Source organism: Cyanistes caeruleus, chromosome 3 (assembly GCF_971803275.1).
Source record: "Cyanistes caeruleus chromosome 3, bCyaCae1.hap1.1, whole genome shotgun sequence".
Lineage (NCBI taxonomy): Eukaryota > Metazoa > Chordata > Aves > Passeriformes > Paridae > Cyanistes > Cyanistes caeruleus.
In genome coordinates, this window is record NC_141703.1 from 85112661 (window position 1) to 85134903 (window position 22243).

General features: G+C 38.6%; 1 protein-coding gene across 2 annotated transcripts in view; it reads left to right on the top strand.

Moving 5' to 3' along the window:
• The window catches only part of RSF1 (remodeling and spacing factor 1), a 66901-nt gene extending 45627 nt beyond the window's left edge, over positions 1-21274 (top strand). For both annotated transcript variants that reach the window (XM_086882333.1, XM_086882334.1), the window contains 7 exons: positions 2233-2287; positions 3583-3689; positions 6610-6677; positions 7777-7984; positions 9738-9961; positions 11924-12115; positions 13837-21274. In XM_086882333.1, the coding sequence (XP_086738459.1) occupies positions 2233-2287; positions 3583-3689; positions 6610-6677; positions 7777-7984; positions 9738-9961; positions 11924-12115; positions 13837-14411 (1429 nt within the window). In that variant the 3' untranslated portion in view covers positions 14412-21274. The remainder of the gene's footprint in view (positions 1-2232; positions 2288-3582; positions 3690-6609; positions 6678-7776; positions 7985-9737; positions 9962-11923; positions 12116-13836) is intronic.
• The last annotated feature ends 969 nt before the right edge of the window (positions 21275-22243 follow it).

Genomic DNA, 22243 nt, shown 5'->3' on the forward strand with positions numbered 1-22243 from the left:
CTTTGGAGATGTCTTGGTTCAAATGTTTAAACTCTTGGCTAGAGTCTTGAGCTCCTGTCTGCCACAAGGAATAAGGAATTCATTTGATATCATTTTGTATTTCATTTCAAAACCTTGACCTCAGCAGGATTGTCTTGTTCCATTTGCTCATTTGTTAAGCAGTGTATACTCAAGCCAAGGAGAAGAACAACAGAACTGGAAAACCTTGCTGATCTTGTTTAAAAACAGATGAATTTTTCTCATCTCCGGTATCTTGATGTTTTGCATTGCAAGAAATGAGAAGTTGAGTAAATCATCAAAGACACTTGCTGAATACTAAAATGTTTGCATTTCTAGTTCCTTTCTCATTTCAGTAATTGTATTCCTTGCTTTAAAATGTTATTTTAATTATTCTTTTCAAGAGCATAGTGATTATGCATAGCATCCTTCCTTCTCATCCAACCAACCTAATGGTACCCAGTTGGATGAAGATTTCTTTTCATCTGTCACTTAGGAATGTTTACATTAGGATACATAGGCATAATGATACCAAGTTTTTGAAGTCCCTGGCCTTTTTAGCTGTAAACATAAAATCCATTTTTACTCTTTGTAAGTATTACTTTAGGAACAGTGCTTGTTCATTTTATTTATGAATATTATGCTAGAAAGTGCAGAAGGCTACTCAGAAGATCTTCAAAATAGACATAGATTCTTTAGAACTTAATGGAAGTATTGGAAACAAAATTTTTACACATCAATGCTTCTATTTGCAAAACATAACACAGTGAAGTAAACATATCTAAAGTTAATATATGTCTTGGGTATTTTTGCAGTTATATGCATGATGTGTCCTGTTGCAACTCAAATGTAGTACGACAGACTCATACGAGCACTCCCTGTAACTTCAACAGTCTGATTCTGGTTGATTGAGACACTTCAGTGCAAAAATCCAGAGTCTTTCCAGACTGTAAATGCCACCAACTTTCATTGTGCTCTTAATTTCTTTAAATTACCCCTTGTTTTCCTAGAAAAAGGCTAGTAGGGACCTATGGTGATGAGAATTTGGTTACCCACCCTAGTCTGCATTGGTACTTGGCTATTCTTCCTCAGAGACTGCTTTTTTGAAACATCAGTCCAGCACCATGAAGGTCAGCATGTTTGTGAAGTGTAAGGAAATTCATCTCTAGTTGAGACTGACAGATACAACAGTACTTAGAGAAAACTTGTGTCCTTCAGGAGCCAGAGTTGTCCCCAAGGCAATTCATATGATGCAGAATGTCTGTGTTGAGAAAAGCAAAGTAAACTGAATTTTGCTTCCATAGATTTAATCCTGTAACACACTGTGGGCAAGGACAGCCTACTTCTCCTTACAAGAGTCTGTCCTGTATTTGAGTACTTCCCTCTCTCTCCCATCTTTGGACAAGTGTTCTCTACACTGATCCATCCTATTTTTTCAGCCCTTCTCTAAAGGGCATGTCTGCTACACTCCAGTAACTCCTACTGTCTAGGTCTTGAACTCTTCAGCTGGATCACATGTTTCTTGGAGAATGAGTAGGGCCCAGATGATTCTGAGTGCTCCAGCCAGGTGTGAACAGGACTGACTGCCATGGCAGGTGTCCTTCAGGTGTCCTGTCAGCTGTTGTCCTATTTGCACATCCATCTGTCATCATAGTTCTTGTGCAGCAGTTTGATTCTGCTGGTCTTTGCTCAGGCTGTTCTTCTCTGGCAAAGATTTGCTCTGTAGGCAGTTATTTGTCCCCTGGTGTTTCTAGAGTTTGTTCTTCCTGCTTGCGTCTCATATCTGGCATTTATCCATTTTAGATTGCATTGTATCTTTACGTATTTTTTTCAGTTGAGTGTGATTCTGAATTCCCATTTTCTCTTTCATCACCTTCACAATTGGTTCCAGTTACAGATCTGACAATGTAATCTTCATCACAGCATTAATATTTTTGGTCAGTTTTTACTTGCTTTTTAAACCCCAAATTCAGTAATTTCTGTGGTGCCCACAATCTTCAAGTACTGTTGATTGTCAGAACTCTTTGGAAAGCTGTTACATTATACATGCAGGAAATGTAATCACATGAGAATAAGCACAGAATCCAACTTCAATAACTTTTCACTTGGAACTTCCTCTTGGGATGTTTCTGCCTAATGATATAGTAAGATCCTGAGATGGTGCTAATTACAGCATTAATTGAGGTATCTGCAGACTTTTTGCAATCTTATTTTCATTTTCTTTCTCTCCTCAAGAAAAGAGCGATTGGTGTACGTGGGTATCAGTATTGAGAACATCATTCCACCTCAGGTAAGCTAGTGTGTCTATGTGTTATTATTGTTTATTTTTCCAAACTTCTCAGGGAAGAAGTCTCTCAGTACTGTGTCAGAGATGCTAATAGCATCTTGGAAAGAAAAATCCATCTATATGCAGATCAGAAATAATTCTAGACCCTTCATTTTAGACTGACTATAGCAGAGAAACCAAGGGAGCTTTATGGTGTTTATTAGAGCCACCTGATGCCACACAGAGTCCTCTCCCAGTGAGGGATTGCAGGACTTCCTCCCTGCCCATTACAGTTGGGTTTTGAGGTGAGTGCTCAATAAGTACTCAGTAGTTTATAGAGCTGGGAATCAGTTATTTAACTGTGGTGTTTGCTGTGCAGTTATTTAGGTCTGAGGTAATTGTTACAGCTTTCCTTTGGAACTGATGGAAACAAATGTTTCTGACTTATGATTCAGAGGGAATATGTAGTATCTCTAGGCAGCATAGCATTTGCTTTTAATGAGTGGATGTTAAGGTCACGTGATTAAAAACTGTAAACATTTAGTGTTTCATTAACAGATGCTTTTGTATGGTTTCTCTTGAGAAAAGAGGAAAAATGCTTTGATTCACATGAAGAACAGCCTCTTCTCACTTAAATACACTTTAAAACAAGTCTCTTGAAGTCTTAGACAAATGCTTTCATCTGGAGTTATATAATCCATTCTTTGCAGTTTAAAATGGAACTTTGTTCATTTTAAACATAGGCTTTTAACTCTGCCTGGATGTAACAAAGGCAGTTTTTCTCCCTGTCTCTGAATAACAGAAAAATTATAACAGATTTTATAAACTTGCAGAACAATCTATGGCTGAGAGCAAATATTTGAAAAATGCAGCCTGGGGGCAGATTATTTTGCTTTTAAATTAATAACTTACAAACAATAAAATAAAACTAACCTGCATGAAACTTAATTGAAACTGCACTGTGTAAAGATAGCCCTGTGCTCAGTATGCAGAGGTGGTGGCCACAGTTTGTTCAGCTGCCACATTTACTAGTCCTGGGAGTATCACCCATGATCTCAGCGTTACAGCATAAACATAATGATCCAATAGCCTGAACCCTTAAACTCTGCATTTGGAACGTTATGTAGCTTGTAAGGATAAAATGTGCAAATTCACCTGAACTGCTGTAATAGGTCACTATTTGACAAGTTAAAATGTGCTGTGTTGGGCATATGAGCTTTCTAGACAGAATGAATAATCTGTATTATGAGTTCAGTTATAATAAGTATGAAGGGAGGGAGAAGATAAAACTTTTTGACACTTCTGACTTATCTGAACAGGAGCCGGAAATACCTGAAGGTCAGGAAGAAAAGAAGAAAGATTCCAAAAAGCCCAAATCGAAACTTGAAAGGAGATCTACTAGAACCCGAAAATGCATAAGCTACAGGTCAGCAGCTTGTTAAAATAGCTTGTACAGCAAAAGTAATACTGTTGTTTCCTTTCTGAATCATCTTGCCACTTCTCATGTAAACTTTTACATTTAACAGAGAAGCCAAACTAAAATGTCATTGTTCTTTCCTCTGAATACTGCTTATGCTTGGTGGCTGTGAGAGCATGAGGTAGTATAGTGAAGGGCTGATGAATTAAAGAAATGAGAATGTATATGGTGTTTTGTTCAGGAATACTGGAGAAGGTTTCAGTGTGACTGCAGCTTCTGGAGTTAAAGCAGGTGAATTAAACCTCTCTGTCTTGCAAGGGAGACTTCTGCTTGTGTCAAAGGCCTGCAATTCCTTGCTCTCTTCCCCCACCGTAGATCTTCCTTACATGAAAGGGGCATGAAATTTAAAATGTAATCATCACGAAGTGCACATAAAATGCAAGCATTTAGAGAAATTGTGATAAAAATGCAATTAGTAAATGAAAGTGGCAAGATATTTTGACTCTGCATTCTGAAAGTAGAATAGGTCACTAAGGTTTTCAAAATTCAGCATGATCTTAAAAACAGCTTTTGTTCTCAGTGTATTACCAAGTTCTTTTTATAAACTACTTTCTAAATAATACCTTGTGACACTTTGTATCATCTTCAGTCCACCAGGCAAGCAGAACGCCCTTGGGATTAGAAAAGAATGTGGTTGGTTACCTGAGTGATTGTGGAGGTTTATCCTGGATGCATTAGGAAGGTTAAAATAAACCTCTATCTTTCCAGTAATTGCTGTATGTAGACCTTTATCATCAAAAACTGTAACTTTCCAACAATAACCATCGTTGAATTTATAGTCAACCTGGTTTTGCTGCTGAGGAGAGGCATGGTGTAGAGGCATAGTTTGTAGAGGCATGGGTTTTCCAGCCTGGTCAGAACACTCAGTCTGACTTTGCTTAGCTGTTGGATTTTGGTAAGTTTTTGAATGAACAGAAGTTACACTAATGAAAATGCCATTGCTGCTTTGGGACATTAAGCATTCCTGTAAGGAATGTTATGCTAGAGGCAAGACTACATAGACTGCTATTATATTAATGACAGGTCAGGTAGCATCTGACCAGGAGCAAAAAACCCCTTGCCTGTAGAGGGTGTGTGTGGCACGACTTCAGCAGGACCTGCGTTGTGCAATGGCAGTAAATTTTTATTGAATATAATGTTTCAGAAGAATCGGTCTTCCAACAAAAAGTGATAATCTCTTTCACAGACTACATAATACACATAAGTTTGAGCTGGTGAAAATATTCTATGTATCAGCATGTCAGATTTATATGTCTGCAGTGAAGTTCCACTGGTGTCGTGGAGAGTTGTGACAGTAGGGGAAAATAAATGCTACATAATACATAAATACTTATTCTACTAGGAAACAGATCTGTATTATGGAGCATCCTGGTTCTCTAAAGAATCTGTAATCCCTTTGTACTACCCATCTGTTGAGTCCTCTCATGAGAAAGTTAGCAAAAACCTGCATCATAAATAAAGCAGCAGCAGAAGAAATTATGTTCCATTACACCTGATGGACAAGCAGCTGTCAGCTCGTGGCTGAGCTCAGGTTATTTGTTAGAAGTGGCTTGAAAGCATTAAGTGATTTGTCACATTTTAAAGAGGGCTTTTTTTTTTTAGCTGTGTGGAGAGAAAACTGAGTAATGTGGAACTAATCTTACTGATGGAATAATTTCAGAGTTATTTCCTTGCTGGGTAAAGCTGCCTTGAGAGTGGCATGTAGTCATTCCTAAGTAATATAAAAATATTAGAAGTCAATCACCTTATTTTTCAAGGAGAAAGGGCTTTATGCTTACTATTGGGAATACAAAGTAAGGTATTAGATTTATTTTTTTTCTTGTACTGCTGGAGGTTTCTGTGGAGTATCAAGGTAAATATAACTGTAATCATTCTTTCATGACTAAGAACTGGAATTTTTAATGGATGTATTGTCCAGTTGTTAGTTGTCTGTATCTGAAAAAAATACAAAAAAATAACTTTTAAAAGAATGAGAACAAGAATTTGCATCTAAATAAAAGGTCTTATCTATATAGTTTATAAAATTTGTACTTTTGCATGTTGGAGTTCAAGGCATCTATTTTTTCAAACAGGTAACGATCCTTTTTTATTGAATTTGAGTTCATAACTGAAGAAACAAACTGAGGTCATTTGTGTTGAAAGTATTGTATCTTTTTTCTTCAGTTTGCTGTTCTCTTTAAATGAATTACTGAGGGTGCAGAGGTTTATGCAGTTTTATAAAAGCTGTTGTATGACAAGCACACTTGAAGACTGCTTTTGTTTGTCCTATTCAGTTATGTAACATTACATTACAACTTGTTTATGTAGATTTATGAGGAACTTTGTACTGTGTGTTTTATCTGTTCAGCTTAGAATGTTGCAGATCCATAATGTGTCATGAGCTTTAAGAGTAGAAAGCAGCTATGTGAAGTCAGTTCTGAATGAAAATGTGGACAGAATAAAAAATTTTACAATTAGTTTAATAGATGATTCTCAGGCTGTTTTGAAGGTTGGTAGAGCTAATGTGATCTAATAAAGTTGTGGAAAAAATGATGAATACTTTGTGTAAAAATGCTATTGAAACCATTTAAAGAACTTCCAGATAATATATTGTTCAATTCAGACGTCTTTTGTGTAAAATGGAAGGGGATTTCTGCTCATGTAACTCAATAGTAAGACAGACAGTGGTAAATAATCTGAAAGCAAATAGAAATAAAAAACACAACTGATTATAAAATAGCCATTTTTTAAAATTCTGGCCCATTATTATTTAATTATGTATCCAGCTCTCTGTCTGTGCAGTGTAATTTCTTCAGATTTTGAGGTATGTTTTTGTAACAATTTAATTAAGGTTCACTTCAAAGTGGTAAATGGAAGCTGTTATTTTTAGGTTTGATGAATTTGATGAGGCAATTGATGAGGCAATTGAAGATGATATCAAGGAGGCTGATGGAGGAGGTATGTTTGTGATGTTACTTATTTTGCATTGCAATGGTGATAAGAAGTTGGAGAGCAAATTTACTTTGGTATGAGAAGCAACAAAGACAATCCTCTCCTTTAAACTCTGTAGTTTGCCAGGAATTTTTTTACTGCTGTATTTTTCAATGTGAACTAAATAATCTCCCTTAGGACTGGCCATCCCACACAGCCAAAAGATGTCAGAAAATTAGTAAAAGTTGATAGTTAAATCCAGTCTGTACAGGTTTTTATATATATAATGAGTAAGTTTTGGATTTGAGATTGGAATGGCAGCAGTACTATTGACATTTGTCCCCTGTAAAAAGGGCTCACCAATTGGTCTGCAGTTGGACCCCCTAAAGACTGGGTGTGCCAAATTGTTTTAATGTTCATCCAGCTCTATTACCACTTTTCAGCTGAACACGAGTAAAGTGAAATTCTGTTCTCTGTTGGGACCAAAACAGAGATATTCAGCACTATCTGAGGGATGGAGGTGGATTTGTGCTTCTCTTAACTTGTCTGGAGAAAACAGCCATGAAACATGTTGTTTGGCCTTGGCACCTCCACACACTCACCAGTTTCAGAGGCTTGTGGATGTATGTAGACAATCTGAAAACTGTGTGTCTGTTGGTGTGTAACACAAAGTCTATTACAGTAAAAATGACCAAGTCTCAACACTTAAGTACCTTTTCAAAAACTCCACTTCTTGGCCAAGCCGCAACTGAAAACCTTCATTTCCCAAGAAGGGTATTCAGCACTATGAAAAAGGTGTATTTTCTGGTAATTGCCCTCTTAAAAGGCATTGGCATGGTAATAATGTGGATTGGGGTTGAGCATCAGAATGCAGACACTTAACCATGACCTTCTGCATGGACCTCCATATTTTTATTATATTTTCATATATTTCATAATATTTCCAAGTGACCACAGCTGGGCTGTGTGTGTCAGGAGCAAGACTCTGGACAGAGTCTTGTTTGACAAGAAAATATTCTGCTTGACAGAAAATAAACTGAAGTTGAGTACATGCAAGAAAGATATGTAAGAAGTGAAACAAGAAAATAAACTTGCTATTGTTTCCCCTTTCTGTCACTGATTTCAGGCATTGGCAGAGGCAAAGACATGTCGAATATCACAGGTCACCGTGGAAAAGACATTTCTACAATCCTAGAGGAGGAAAGGAAGGAAAACAAGCGACCACAAAGAGCTGCTGCAGCACGACGCAAGAAACGACGGCGACTAAATGACTTGGATAGTGACAGTAACATGGATGAAGAAGAGAGTGAGGATGAATTCAAGATCAGTGATGGGTAGGCCTGCAATTTAACTCCCACCACAATTCATTGACCTCTACAGGCATCTGAGACTCTGCAGTGCCCCTGAAATGATCATCAGGAGCATGCTCCCAGTACTGTAATGGTACTGCACAGTACCAGTAAAAATCCAAGAATGATAGAATGTTTTGGGTTGAAAGGCACCTTAAAAATCACCCAGTTCCAAACACCCTACCGTAGAGTCCTCCTGGCCCAGGGGAATGTCATTGTACTGGAAAAGCTACACTCTGGATCCATGTGCAGACATCATCCAATTTGTATTTTAAGCATAACGCATTCTGGAAATGTTACTGGGATGTTTGAGGCCTCACTGCAGGCTTCTGTTAGTAAAGGAGCCAGGTGGGCTCACTTCTATGGCTGATGTGACTTGTTGAGTAGAAATCTGTACAAAAAATGCAGCTAAAATGAGGCTGGTTGTTTCCTTTTAAAAATAAGAGTTAAAAAATCCTGTTTTTGTGGGGTTTTTTTTAGAAAAAATTGACAGTTTTTCTGATTGTTGTTTAGAAATTGGAAGAGGAAAATTTTCGTTATTTAGAATATCTAGATCTTGACAGGCAGACTCTGAAATTAGTTCTTGATTGCTGCTCTGTAGGATGTAGAGTTTGAAAACAAAGAGGTGGTTTATATACTCTAGAAAACAAATACTTATCATGTGAAGATTTAAACTCTAAATTAATATTGGTCTGGCTGATTGAAACTCAGTTTCCACTGAATTTTTCATCAATAAGTCTGGGCCACTACTGAAGTTAGAAAAGCTGCTAATTTTAGATAAACTTTATGCCTCAAAGAAGCATAAAGGAAGCGTGAGGCTGTAGGCTCTTTACCAGTAACATTTAAAGCTTTACAGCAATCATTGAGTCAATTTACTAAGTGTATGGAAAATCTATACATGATAAATGCAAGTTTTGGGCTTTGTTTTTCACCTGTGACTATGCTGAGGACATTTCAGTGGCACTCTGAATAATTGAGCTACATGTGCTGGAAATTTCCTTTTAATGAGTGTAGCTTGTGGAAATGTAACAGAATTAATAGTGCATTGATCTGTTAAAATGTGCTCATGCATTTTCAGCTCCATCCTCTGCTTAGGGCCTTCTGGATCTTACACTGGAATTCGGATTTGGCTGGCAGCCAAATGCAAGTGACTGTGTACCTTCAGTGCTCAATAGTTTTTTAAAAAGCCTTGGCTCACTTGAAATTATGGGAATGTTACAAGTTCATAAGGTTGTGAGGTGCATGTTTTGCATTAGAGACATAGTTTTGTGTTAAGATATGATATTCTAATTCTCAGAAATTGTGTGGGACAATGCTGGGTTTGTGAAGGAAAGATCACCTTTGCTAGAACATGGTCGATGTTTTTTCCCCTCCACAGTTACTGCTATGCAGACATTATTACACTGCAGTGAACCATAAGAACACTCTAGGATCTGTCCTATGTTAATGCCACTGGCAGTGTTGGTTTGACACACTGTTTATCTCCATGTGCTCTTGAGTCTGCTGTGTTATGTCATGCACTGTAGAGCTGTATCTCAAACACACAGCTGAAACCTCATGTCAGTGAGGTGGCAGCTTGATCTCTCTCTGGGTCTTTGCTCCTCATTATAAGATTTCTGCTTTTTTTTTTGTTTTGTATAAAATGATCCTTATCATTTGCTTGTGATAAATACAAGTACTAGTTCAATCCTTTGGCTGTAATACCTATCTCTGTTGTCTGGGGTTCTCCTTTGACCAGATCTCAGGATGAATTTGTAATATCAGAGGAAAATCTGGATGAAAGTGAAGATGAACCACCATCAAATGAGGACAGTGACTCCGAGTTCTGTGCCCGTATCTCCAGGCGACACCTCTCCAGGCCCATGAGGCAAAGCCGGCGGTTACGAAGGAAAACAGTCAAGAAAAAATACTCTGAAGATGATGAAGACGAAGAGTCTGAGGAAAATTCAAGCAGAGAGTCTGGTGAGTATAAGCAATCTGATATTTTAAATACTGTTTTGGAGAGAGGGAGAATAGCAGTCTGAGTTTTTGTCATGACTGACACTAACTTGTTTGCTTGCTTTGGTCAAGTTAGATGTCATCTTTGCTGTAAAGCATTTTTCTACTTGTTGTGCTGTCAGTATTTTTCAGGAAACTGGTATTGAGCTCTAGGTTCTTGGTATTTCTAGGTAATTATGTATTTAAATAAATTCTTGTGCTATGATTTTAGAGGCCACTGTTGTGGATAGTTGCAGCTACCTCTGTACCTCTCCTGTTTGGCACATGATTATAGGAAAGAGGATGGAGACAAAAGTGTGCTTCTTTATAGCTGGTGGAGGACCTTCTGAACGCACCTATGAAAAAGATTGACAGAAACATTTTCTTTCACTTTTATGGAAGAAAACTTCAGTTGTACGGCATTCTGTGTTTTCTGGGAGGCTTGAAAGCAAAGAAAAACACCTTGAATCTCTCTCTTCTGGAATGATCCTTAAAATCTTTAGTAATGGAGGACTCTTGCATCACAGAAGAACCTAATAATTCACTTTATTCTACTTGTCCTTCAACTACTTCATTTTCTGTTGGCATGGTTTGAAGTGTGAGAGTAGTACCTGTGCACTACATAAACTTTTTAATGAGATCAGCATCTTGCTCTGAAGACTGTCCTTCTCCTTTCTGCTTCATTTGAGACACAAAGTGCTGTGTAAATGAGCACTTGTTTTTTCTCACTCTTACTGTGAATTTAAGGTTCTAACTATATAGGAGTGTTAACTTACTGCAGTGTGTGTTAACTTTCCAGTGTTTTATCTGTCTGTCTAGAATACAGATGATGAACATGTTGGAGTAAGTTGCTTTGAAGTATTGATTTCCATAAGAAAGGTGGTTCATGCATGGACAGATGAAGACAACTATATGAGTGATTAGACTGATTGTTGTCTTCCTGTCCTCAGTGCATCACTGCACTGATCATAAGTTTGTATCAATGAAGGTAATGGCAGAAGTCTAAAGAGATTGCTTATCTGTTCTGAAATGCACAAGAGCAACTGTTTGTTTCCTGGTGGACAAACATCTGTGATAAAATCAACTGATTCCAGTAACATTCCATATATATCTAAAAGTATAATCTTAACTGTGTGTTTCTATTTTTCTCTTACTCTCATTATTGTCCTATATATGATCCTGCTTAAAGCAGGATCCTGCTTTAAGCTTGATTTGAGCTAAGGAAATCAAGTGCCCTGCAATAGGCTTTCTTTTCAGTCTCCAGAGATGGAATTCCTTTCTGAAGCTGGTTGTTCTTGCTGACTTGCTCTGTTTCTTTGCCTAATATTTTAGGAAGTAAAGAGGATGTCACTTTGATCTGTGACTCATGTCAGTCACTAACTTAGGAACAATGTGTGACTTTTATGGAACTGTATCTTGGGATAATTATTCTGGCATATCTCAGTGAAAAGCAGCTGAAGTTGGGTTGAGGCTGTTTTCAACTGATGTAAATAAATTTAATTTTTGAAGACATTAGCTGCAGTAGGCTGGTGCAGGAAGAGCTGTGATTGATGGTAAGTTTCTTCTGTATGGTTTCTGTTTTAAGCAAACCCACAATTGAATTAAACTGATTTTTGTTGTTAACTTACATAACTCAGGTTTTGGAGTTTCATCTTGTCAGTCATTTTTCATCTACCTGTTCTTAAAAGTCTTCTAGTAGAGTACTATTTATTTAAATTTTAAAAGCAGAACAGACTCTCCTGAGACACTGGTAACGTGCACCATCAACTCTAATTCAGTAAGGTTGTTTGCACTGTCAGGGTTTGCAGAGATGTCTTTGACACCAATAGAGATAATGCAACAAAAACACTGTATGGAAACTATCTGAATTAGGAAGCTTTACCTAATTTTTTGTGATGCAGTTTTGCTTTGATGGAATAATGCACTTCACTGTTTTGTTCCGTACAGAGAGTGGTGATTACACAGATTACAGTGATGATGATTACCTGGAAACTAGGAGGAGAAGATCAAGACGGAATCAGAAGAGACAAGTTAATTATAAGGAAGATTCAGAAAGTGAAGGCTCACAGAAAAGTGTCCGATATGGGAAGGAGTTGAGAAGAGTTCATAAACGCAGGCTCTCTACTTCAGATAGTGAAGGTAAAATAAACAGTCCAGTCCAGCATTTCCAGGAGCCAGGTGTATGTCAGCATCAGCATGAAGGGAAAGTTATATAATTCCAAGATTTCAGAGAATTGTCTTTCTAGAGTTCCTTGATGTTTCTCAGAAAACCTTTCCTTCTGAAACAGCCCACTGGTGCTTTATGATGCACTGAGTCACTTCTCAAATTTATCATTGCCCCTAATCATGATTTCCAGGCCTGAATTTACTGTGCCTGACACAGAGTGTTGGGATTCCAAAACTGGCACTAATGCAACTGTTTCACCACTTTTCTTTTAAGAGGTCACAAAGCTGCATCCCACAAGCCTCTAAAGATTGCCTTATGTAAAAGGAAGGGCATTGCATTTGGTACCCTGACTGTGTATGTGTTGGTAGTTCAGACTTATTTCATCTCCTGTTTAAGAAGCTGTGCCAAGTGCAGAGGAAGCCTCTTTCAGTAATGTCAGGCACACCACGAGTGGTTGGTGTGCTTTATGTTTTAGCTAATTAATGAGCTTTTGCAAAACCAGCCACTGACTTTGGCTGTTTTGGGTTGTGGGTGCCTGGCTTATCAGACCTTAGGTCTGGCTTTCCAAATGCTGGGTGGTGCAGGTTGCAATGAATACCAGGCTTACTCAGAAAATGAGCTGTCCTTGATAGCCTGAGTGCCTCAGTTTTGGAAGGGCTGTCCTGAGATTACAGGGTGGTAGAGTATCCTCTAGGTGAAGGGAAAAAGTATGTGATGCAAGTCTGTAGTATCTCAAAAACATGATCTTCAATATGGCCTGTTCTCAGGCTCTGTGGTGGCTTTTTTTTGCCAGTACTAGTGACAATTCACTGATTGACATTGTCTTTACTTCATAAAATCCCATTTCCTTGGGTATTTTTAGTATTGTCTTTCCATGTATTAAAATCAGCACCATTTAGAACCTTTCCAGGCTCTCCCATAGTTCCCACAGTGTATCATAAAACATGTAACAGTGTTACTGGAATTGTAATTACTTTAAAAATAGAGGAACACTGATAGTCTATATCAACTTGAACCTGCATTAAATAATACCCTTTTAAATGAAACTTGCCATGATTTCTAACGGGAATCACAAAGAGACAGCAAATTATGTTTGCTGTTTGATTTTTCAGTTTTCATCTTTTCTCATCACAGCTATCAAAGATCAGTGTAAAGGCTGTCAGTGTGTAGGCAATATTCCAGTTTGCCAAAGCAACAAGCTTCCCATTAAAGAGCAGCAAACCTGAGGTGACAGGCAGCATTCCTTGACTTTAGAAGAAGTTGTATATAATTTGGGAGTGGCAGGGGTATAGTACAGCTTTGTGTGTGTGTGTAGATACATGACAGAGTAGACATTGTTTGGGTTCTGAGTTTGTCAGGGTGCAAATAAAGCACATACTTTAGGGTATAGAGATGAGGCATGGAGTTGTGCTGTATTCCCAGCATGGAGTTAACAGTTTCAGGCGAGAACACACCTACTTCCAAAGCCTCCTCAGCTTGGAAACAGAATATCCATAAATTGTTGATACTTGCTACATTAGAAGTTTATTTAAAAAGTAAAAAGAATGCAAGCCTTTTGGCTTGGCTGGGGAACCTAGGGAAGGAGACAGAAATGTGTGTGCTCAGAGAACTGTCTTGTTGATGTATGTGAAAGATGAAAAATAAATGTTGCACTGAGATTTGCTAGTGGCTCTAAGTCTGCTACTTCTTCCAGAGAGCTACACATCTAAGAACTCTGAAGATGATGAATCCACAAAGGAGTCAAAGCGACTGATTCGAAAACGTCGGCGAAGTACAGATGACTATTCCGAGGAAGAAGGAGAGGATGAGGAGGAAGAAGGGAAGCCTGTCCGCAAACGCCTGAATCGAATTGAGACCGACGAGGAAGACGCGTGTGAAAATGCGAACAACGATGCAGAAACCCCCGCTCCTGCAGATAAGCTGCCAGCAGCACAAGCCCCCCAAGACAACCCCAAGAAGCACTGCTACCGGATAGAGAGTGATGATGAAGATGACTTTGATAATGTAGGGAAAGTAGAAAGCCCTTTGGACTACAGCCTGGTGGACTTGCCTTCCACCAATGGACAGAGCCCAGGGAAAACCATTGAGAACTTGATTGGCAAGCCAAGCGAGAAGACCCAGGCCCCCAAGGACAGCACAGCCAGCGCCAGCCTGGCGCCCAATGGGACAGGGAGTGGGCAGGAAGCGGTAGGGCCAGAGGAAGATGAAGATGAACTTTTGAGAGTGACTGACCTTGTTGATTACGTCTGTAACAGTGAACAGTTATAAGACTTCCATTTTTGTGCTAATTTATTCCACGGTAGCTCATACCAGCGGGCCAGTTATTAAAAGCTGTTTTATTTTTCCTAGAAATTTCTCCACTACAGTATCACTTTCTAGAAGCAAGAATTTCACCAGTCCTGCAGTCTTTCTGTGAAGTGACCAGTTTTGAACTTTGAAGATGAATTGCTGTAAATTCCCTCTCTTACCCCCCTTCTCCTTCCAAGTCCATGGTCCTGGGTAATTTCACTCACAAAAACCTTATAACAACAAGAGATTTGTATATTTTTGACTTTATATTTCCTGAGTGCATACAAATTTGTGGAAATGGGTGGCCTAAGAAAGCATTCCAAATCAGTCAGGGCCCAAACCGGAACTGGGGTGGGTTTGGCTCAAGGGGTGGGGGGGATGGGAGGGGGGTGGTGCAGAAGCACTTGTGCTTTAGCTTTTTCATATGAGATATATATTATATTTAAATGTTCACAACTTAGATTACAACTTAACAGACAGTTAAAAGCAAAATTAATGTCTGTACTGTCGCATTTTGTGAGTTGTAGGTTAACATACCATAGCTCATTTTAGTAATCACCTTCATGGAAGCAGTTTGATTTTAATACTGGAGGCAAACAGAATTATTAGAGGCCAAGAAGGTACCATAAACAAGAACTCTGCTATTCATTATGACTTGCAGACTTTCCTAATAAACATCCTTTAAAGTGTTTGTACAGTGAAGTGTACTGTAATGAAGTTTTTGACAGTCAAAACATTCTAGCCATGAATTTCTAAAGTGATCTCATGCACAGTTCATCAGATGGCCTTCAATGCACAGTGTCTAGTGGGAGGACATATTGATGTCAAATAAGTCTGTAAGCTGGATGTCAAGTAAGTCTGTAAGCACTGCGAACTTTTACAGACAAAAGAACCCTGCGGTCACTGCCCGGCCACGTGAATTTCATCAGCAGTCGGAGTACTCTGAACAAAATGTGTTTGTACAAACAGCATTGACCACAGAATGACAGTGCATAAGAGGATGGAGGGATTTTCAAATAAATCATGACTGGTCCATTCATGCCCTTAATATCTACTTCAAATTGAAGTAAACAAATGGAACAGTTTTCCTTTTGGAGGTTTCCTGTTTGGGGTTTGTGTGTGTTTTTGTTTTGGTTTTACCTTATCTGCCTGGATGTATCAGCAGGTTTTGAATGTAGTTGTTGGCCTTTGGCCATTAGAATTTTCTTAAAAATACAGTTTAATAACTGTCATGTGACCAACTGATTTCGAGAAGGCAGAGTTTCTGAGAGAAAACGCTTGACTCCAAGACATCTCAACTTTTGAGCGGGAATGAAGTGATATGAAGCTTTTATTCAAGGGGGGAAAAAAAGACAATGGAGGAATAAAAACCCCTCCAAATCAACATGGGGCACATCAAAAGCATTCTGTTTTCTCTTTACTCTGATTAAGATGCAGGCTATAGCATTTGTATATGTAGGACACAGACAGTTCAAACAGATCTGCCAAACATTGAAATCCTAAAAGGTCACATCTATTAATCCTTTTGCTCTGAGATTTGGATTTTTGACTGGTGTTTATGTCCATTGCCGGCAATGGATGCACCAAAACTGCTGCTGCCACTGAGGAGTGAGTTCTCCTTTCTTGCCCCACCTGATTCCCTTCCATTACATTGTATTTACTGGTCTGTTATTAAGCACTTCTGTTTTCTTGCAATAAAACCAGCATTAGGCCTTTACTAAATACCTCTCTAGAAAACCTAGATCCAAAATTTACTTACCTTCTGGCCTTTTAAAGTCTTGGTTTTGTTTCCCCACCTCTTCTTCCACAAGGTCAGTCAGAACCACTCCGTGACTCTTACTTGTTTGGGTTCCAGCAGTGTATCATGCTACAAAACTAGGATCAGAAAGATGCAAAAAGATGGAACTTGCTCATTAGCTGATGTGCTAAGCAAGCTTGTGATTAAAAACAAAAAGAAATCACTCTCTACATGGCAGTTTGATTTCATCAAAGATTAAATGTTTTCCTACCTTATTGATGTTAACAATTAACAGTTAAATGATTAAAAGGGGGTAGTGAAGAGCCACAGAAGCTTAAAACGAGTTCTTGAAAGCATATGTAGCATTATAAGCTACTCTAGTGCTTTTCTTCGCCTAGGTGATGTGTAAATGTAGTGCTTCTAAATTCTAATATACTTGTGTGTTAGAAGAAGAACATAAGGCTTCCATGTGTCCATGGTAGTAGCTGCTGAGCATTTTTAATACTTGCAGTGCAAACTGATTCACATCCATCAACTCTGTGTAATCGATTCCTCATTTGTTTTGGCAGTGCCATATTTTCTTTTGCTGTCTGATGGAACCTTTTAGTATCTGATCAAACATTTTTGCTTGTAGAGTCAACTCCAAAAGCTAAATACTTAGTGGGGATGTACTTGTGTATGTAAGAAATTAAAAAAGTTGCAATTCTGGATATACTAATCATGAAAAAAATTGAGTACTGAGTTAGAGCAATTTAAAAGCAGGAAAGACTGGGAAGCAAAATAGGAGCATTGAAGCTTGCAACAGAAGTGTCATGTTTCAAAAATGGCCAGTTGTTACCAAATTGTACTTTCTATAGGTCTCTTCTTAAAAGCAACTTTTCTGTCTTCTAAGAAGTCACCCTTGGTATCTGATATGGCTTCATCCCACAGGATCTAGAGTTCCTCCTTTGATCAGTGGGAATGGTGTGCAAGGAAAAACTGAAAAAAATTCTCTGAAAAGTTTTACCATTTTAAAACTTGGTGTTAATGTCATTTTTAAGGCTTTCTGCTCGGTGGAAAACGTATCATCTCCTATTTGGGAAGATAACATTTTTTGACAAGAGACCAGCTATCACACAGGATTCATGCTGTTACAATATGTCTATGTAATTCCAGAGTGAAAATGTCTTCCTGGTGTCTTTACAATCTTCTGCCCTTCTGTGTTCCATGTGAGATCAGAAGTTAGGTGTCTTTGAATAGTGATCTTCAGGTGTAGCTTTGGGCTTAAATTTCAAACCATATGGGAAATGGGAAACAGACTTGGGATTGATTTTAATGAGAACAAGCTACTGGCTGAGCATGCAGAGCATTTATTCAGCAAACTTGTTTATTCCACAATGATTGCTACTAAAAGCTTTGTCTTTTTTTTACCTGCAAGCTCTTCTGTATATATCTGATTGGGAAGAAAGCTGATCTCTGTATGTAGTCTAAGTAGCACTGCTGGGAAGAAGAATATATAAATCAAGTGGAGGAGTGGATGTTCTTTGTGCCACCAAGATAAATGCTGGCTATTTGCTTCCCTGTGTGGGCCTTCTGTGACTCAGCGACAAAAAACACACAAGCAGGGCCACTCTGCAGTAATGAATGGGGTGTGTTAATCTAAGCAGAAAGGGGATAGAATTAACTGGGTTGGTTTCACCACAGTCTCTGTCTTCTGCTTAAGTCTGATAAACCTGAGCATATTCTTGATATAAGATAGAAAATGACATCACATTTAACAACCCGTAGTAAGGTCACTGCTGAACAATCAACTTTCTGATACTTTCATTTTGTACATGCTGAATTGCATTATAAAATCACTTCATCTTCCTGATAATTTTTTAGAATGAAAAGATTGTTCTGGTCTAGCAGCATTTAGGAGGAACAACAGATTCTTTTTGCAAAAAAGCTCATTTTTGAAGCGTCACCTTTAAGATTTTGTTGTATTAAGTGTCTCAGTTACTCTCCATATTATGGGAGGTAATTGCTTAGTTGGACTTTTCTGTTCACTTCTGTTTTCTAATTGCTGTATCTGAACTCTTGATGAGAGATCTTAAATTGAGAAGCTCGAGGGGCAAAAGATGTATGTTCACAAAAGAAAAATTGTATGGTAGTGGTACATTTGCTCTGATTTCTTTTCACATCTATTATTTGAACTACACTGGTATCCAGATGCTACGACTGTTTAATAATTTAATCCTTCATTGTCAGGGGGTCCATTTTATACCTCTGTTTTCAGGTGCTTAGAACATGGTTTTCAGTTTTCTTCAGTAGGAAGCTCTAGTCTAAACCTTCAAATAATGATTTCAAATCATGTGTTTTTACAAACTTCTTTTATGAAAAGTAAACAAGGAATTTTTATGGTATCTGTTTTTTTTTAAATTCACTTTGTACACAATGATTTAAATAAATCATGGCAGTAATGCTTGCCCCAGAACTGGTTTGACGAAGAGAATTGTATCACCTAATTCAAAAAAGCTTTATATAGGCTTTGAAAATTGGGTTTGATACATGTGCAGTGACTGCTATTCACAGACTTGTAATATGGTTCTGATGTGGAGGGTGTACCCTACTAGGTATGTATTTGCATTTGATGTATGCTTCTGATTTGGTGGGTAGACAAAATAAATATATATAAATATATGTAGAAGATCAAGTATCTTCAAACAAAATAGTAACTTTGGGAAAAAATTTGCATTGCATATGGTGTGGGAATCTCTAGAAATACGGCAGCAGAATTTTGCAAGTCCTTAAGTATTTTTAAAACTTCCATAGAAGTGTTTAGGATATTGGCTAAGTAACAGTTTACAGGATTAAGATCACATTTTCTGGTAGTCTCTTCTGCCTCCCCTTCCCTAACAGCATAGGGACTGTATCTCACTTAAAATTTTGGAAGGCAGAAAGTTAAAAAAAAGTCCAGCAGAAATAATCCATTTGTTTTGGGGGGTTTTTTTTGTTTGTTTGTTTGGGGTTTTTTTTTGCATAGAGCTTCTGGAGGAAAGAATAAAACACTCTAAAGTAGATGAGTTTTTATAGTTGGAACTGTGTGTAAAGTGTTCCTATTCAACTGCAATTGAAAGCAAGTCTTACAACTTGGGTTTTTGACTATCATTTTGTAAATGCTGGTGCCCCACACCTGAGCTGAGGAGCAGGAGAGGGGACAGCATTGCAGTTAGAGGGGCACACGTGCCTGCTAGTAGATCTGCTGTTGCTCCATACAACCCCAAAGGTTGCTGAGGAGAGCTGAGCGACGGCGCGGCTCCGTTTGTTCGGCTGGTTTACTTTGTGCACTTTGCAGCACTTTGTGTATAGTCAGTCTCACTGGTTCCCCAGGTGCAGACAGAGTCACTCACTCCTGCTGTTTGGATGCTTGTTCCAATAACAGGGGGAGATGGGGAATGGATGGAGGGCAGTGGAATGGAATAGTGTGTATGCAAACTCATGCCATTTGCAAGACAGGTCTTGGACAGGCCTAGAAACTACTTGTTGCTTGTTCTTTAGAGGCTGGATTTCCAAAGGAAGGTCTCCATTTAGGAGAATCATCCCGATATCCTCCTTTTCTCATCCTGAATTTCAAAGTAACTGGAAAATGTACTTGATGTCTCCTTCCTGGAGGGAATAAATAATGTCCCTCCATCTGTGCAATGTGGACGTAGAAAAAATTGGGATCAGTCCGTAGAATATTATGACAATGTTTGTCTCCAGGGATGACAGTCAGAGTCCACACAATTTGCATTCTTGTTTGTTCCTCTTACTGTATCCCACACAGCTGCACTTGGATCAGTCTGTCAGAACTTAAGTGGTTCTACAGGGATAAAGTCCTTCTACAAAAACATATGATAGACCTAGTAAACAGTGCACTGTTTGTTAGTTAGAACAGATAAAAGTCCTTAATAGATACTAATCTACCACTCAAGGTAGTGGTAGAAAAGGAAGTCAAAATCATAAAGCTGTAAGCCTTGTTTAGTTTTCTATTTTGTACTCGTTATATGGACTCTAAAATCTTGTACAGTACCTTATTCCTATCTTATATTCACTCAAAGGATGCTCCTCCCCCTAACTGCATTAAACTGTTGTGTTTGCCAGTGCAGTTGCTGGTTCCTGCCTGTGTTTCACAGCTCTCCTGCTGCATCCAGGAGACGATGGGACTGACCCAAACGCATAATGTCACCATTCCTGGGTGCAGGGTAGTTCTCCCACAGACACAGATCCTGTCCATGAGACAGACATTGGGGATTCTCAGTGTCCCATGTGGATGTTTACCCTCCAGTATTCTTTTGAGAACTGAAACTAATCTGCCAGATAGGTCTAAAATTTAAGATACACTTACATGAAATGCAGTTTTGTCTTGCTCCTATGTGCTGTTTGTATGTTTGCAAAGACACCTTGAGTTCCTTAAAAATGGTTTCCACAGCTGGCCTCATCTTTTGTTTTCTTTCTCTAAACAATTAACACGGTAAAGTTGCACAAGCGGAGCTCTTTATGTTGAGTTTAATCCTTGCATTTTTTGAGTCCTGAACCTTGTTTTTTTCAGTCTCTCTTCAATCATGACTTGCTACAATATCAAAGGGAAAGGACCCAGGGGACACACACTGTGTGTGTGGGAAGGGGGGGAGATACCTTGAAAAAACTGGAAGTGTTATTGTTGCACATAAATTGGGTGGTGCTTTCACTGTCTTTTCCCTCCTACTGGTAATATCACGTGCATGTAAAACATGCTGCGTTAAAACTTTTTTAAATGGAAATCATGGTGGCATAGTGCTCAAAGGGTTAACTGCAGTTTATTAACAGCTAATGTTTTTAGATTTGCAGTACACAACTGATTAAATACTGTATTCCTTGTAAATGAAGTAAGAAAAAATGTTAAGGCTGGTGCCAATATTTTTGTTAATGAATTGTTCAGCGTTGTCTCTCACTACAGTCTGGTCAGAACTCTTTGTGTATAAGCTGGGCCTGAAGCCATTTTATAGCTTGTAGGCCTAATTGTGTAACTTTTCTTTCATAATGGTTTTGTTATAATATCTACTGTCATTTCTTTCATATAAATATGACATGTAAATTGTCATAATAAAAAAAATTGAAATAACTTGATGTACAAAGTATAATGTGTATTGCAGATACAAGTGCTTTTTAATGGGCATTATACATGGACACACGTTTTTTAGTTTTAGAACAAGCACTGAGTAATGCCTGCTGTGTATTGTTCCAGCCTGTGATGCTGCCACTGCCTGCTAGGGGAATGGGCAACTCCTGGTTTATGTTGGTTTTGTTATGTCAGCTCAACTGACAGAACCTTCCTTTCTTTGAGCAGCTCTGGCAATTGGTGGGGAAGACCTGATGGATTTGTTTTTGCAGTCACGGTGGTTTTCTGTGCATGTTCCATCTTTTACATACGTTTTATATCTCATCTCATAGTGATGTTGCAGTCGCTTGACAAAAACCAGTGTGCCTACAGCCAGCACTGTACCCAGGAAGGCTGAGCCAGCAGACATGAGGTGTCCACGTGGTGCTCCTGACAGAGGAGCCACGTTCATTTATTTAGGCTAAGATGTGTAAAACCTGGAAAAAATGGGGAAAAAGATGGAAATCTGCAGAGACACACTGAAGAAGCAGATGTTCTGACACATGGCAATGGACATGGATGATATTTTGGGACTTTACCAGGAGAAAGTCAGGGAGAAAGAAAATCGAAGAAGAAGGTGGCTTCTCTCTGAATTGCTGAAGCTTGTCAGTCTTTATTTTGAATGTATCTGTGGCTGAAGTTAAACTGCTGCGTGTTTCTGTAGTGGTGAAAAATTGCTGTGAAATCCATGCTCTTGCTCCAAATCCACTGCCAGAACTTTACACTTCCATTTTTAACAGATTCTGGGTATCTAAGTCTGAACTGGCCACCTTATGGCAGGCAGTGCTGTGGAGAAAAACAAGCTCCCCTGGATGCTGGCTCCTGCCCTCTGTGCTAAGGTGACAACCCTGTGAAGGTACCTGCTGCTCTTCATTGCCTCTGAACATGACCCTGGTTGATTAAATCACTGTTGGACATCCAATGTTCAGACAT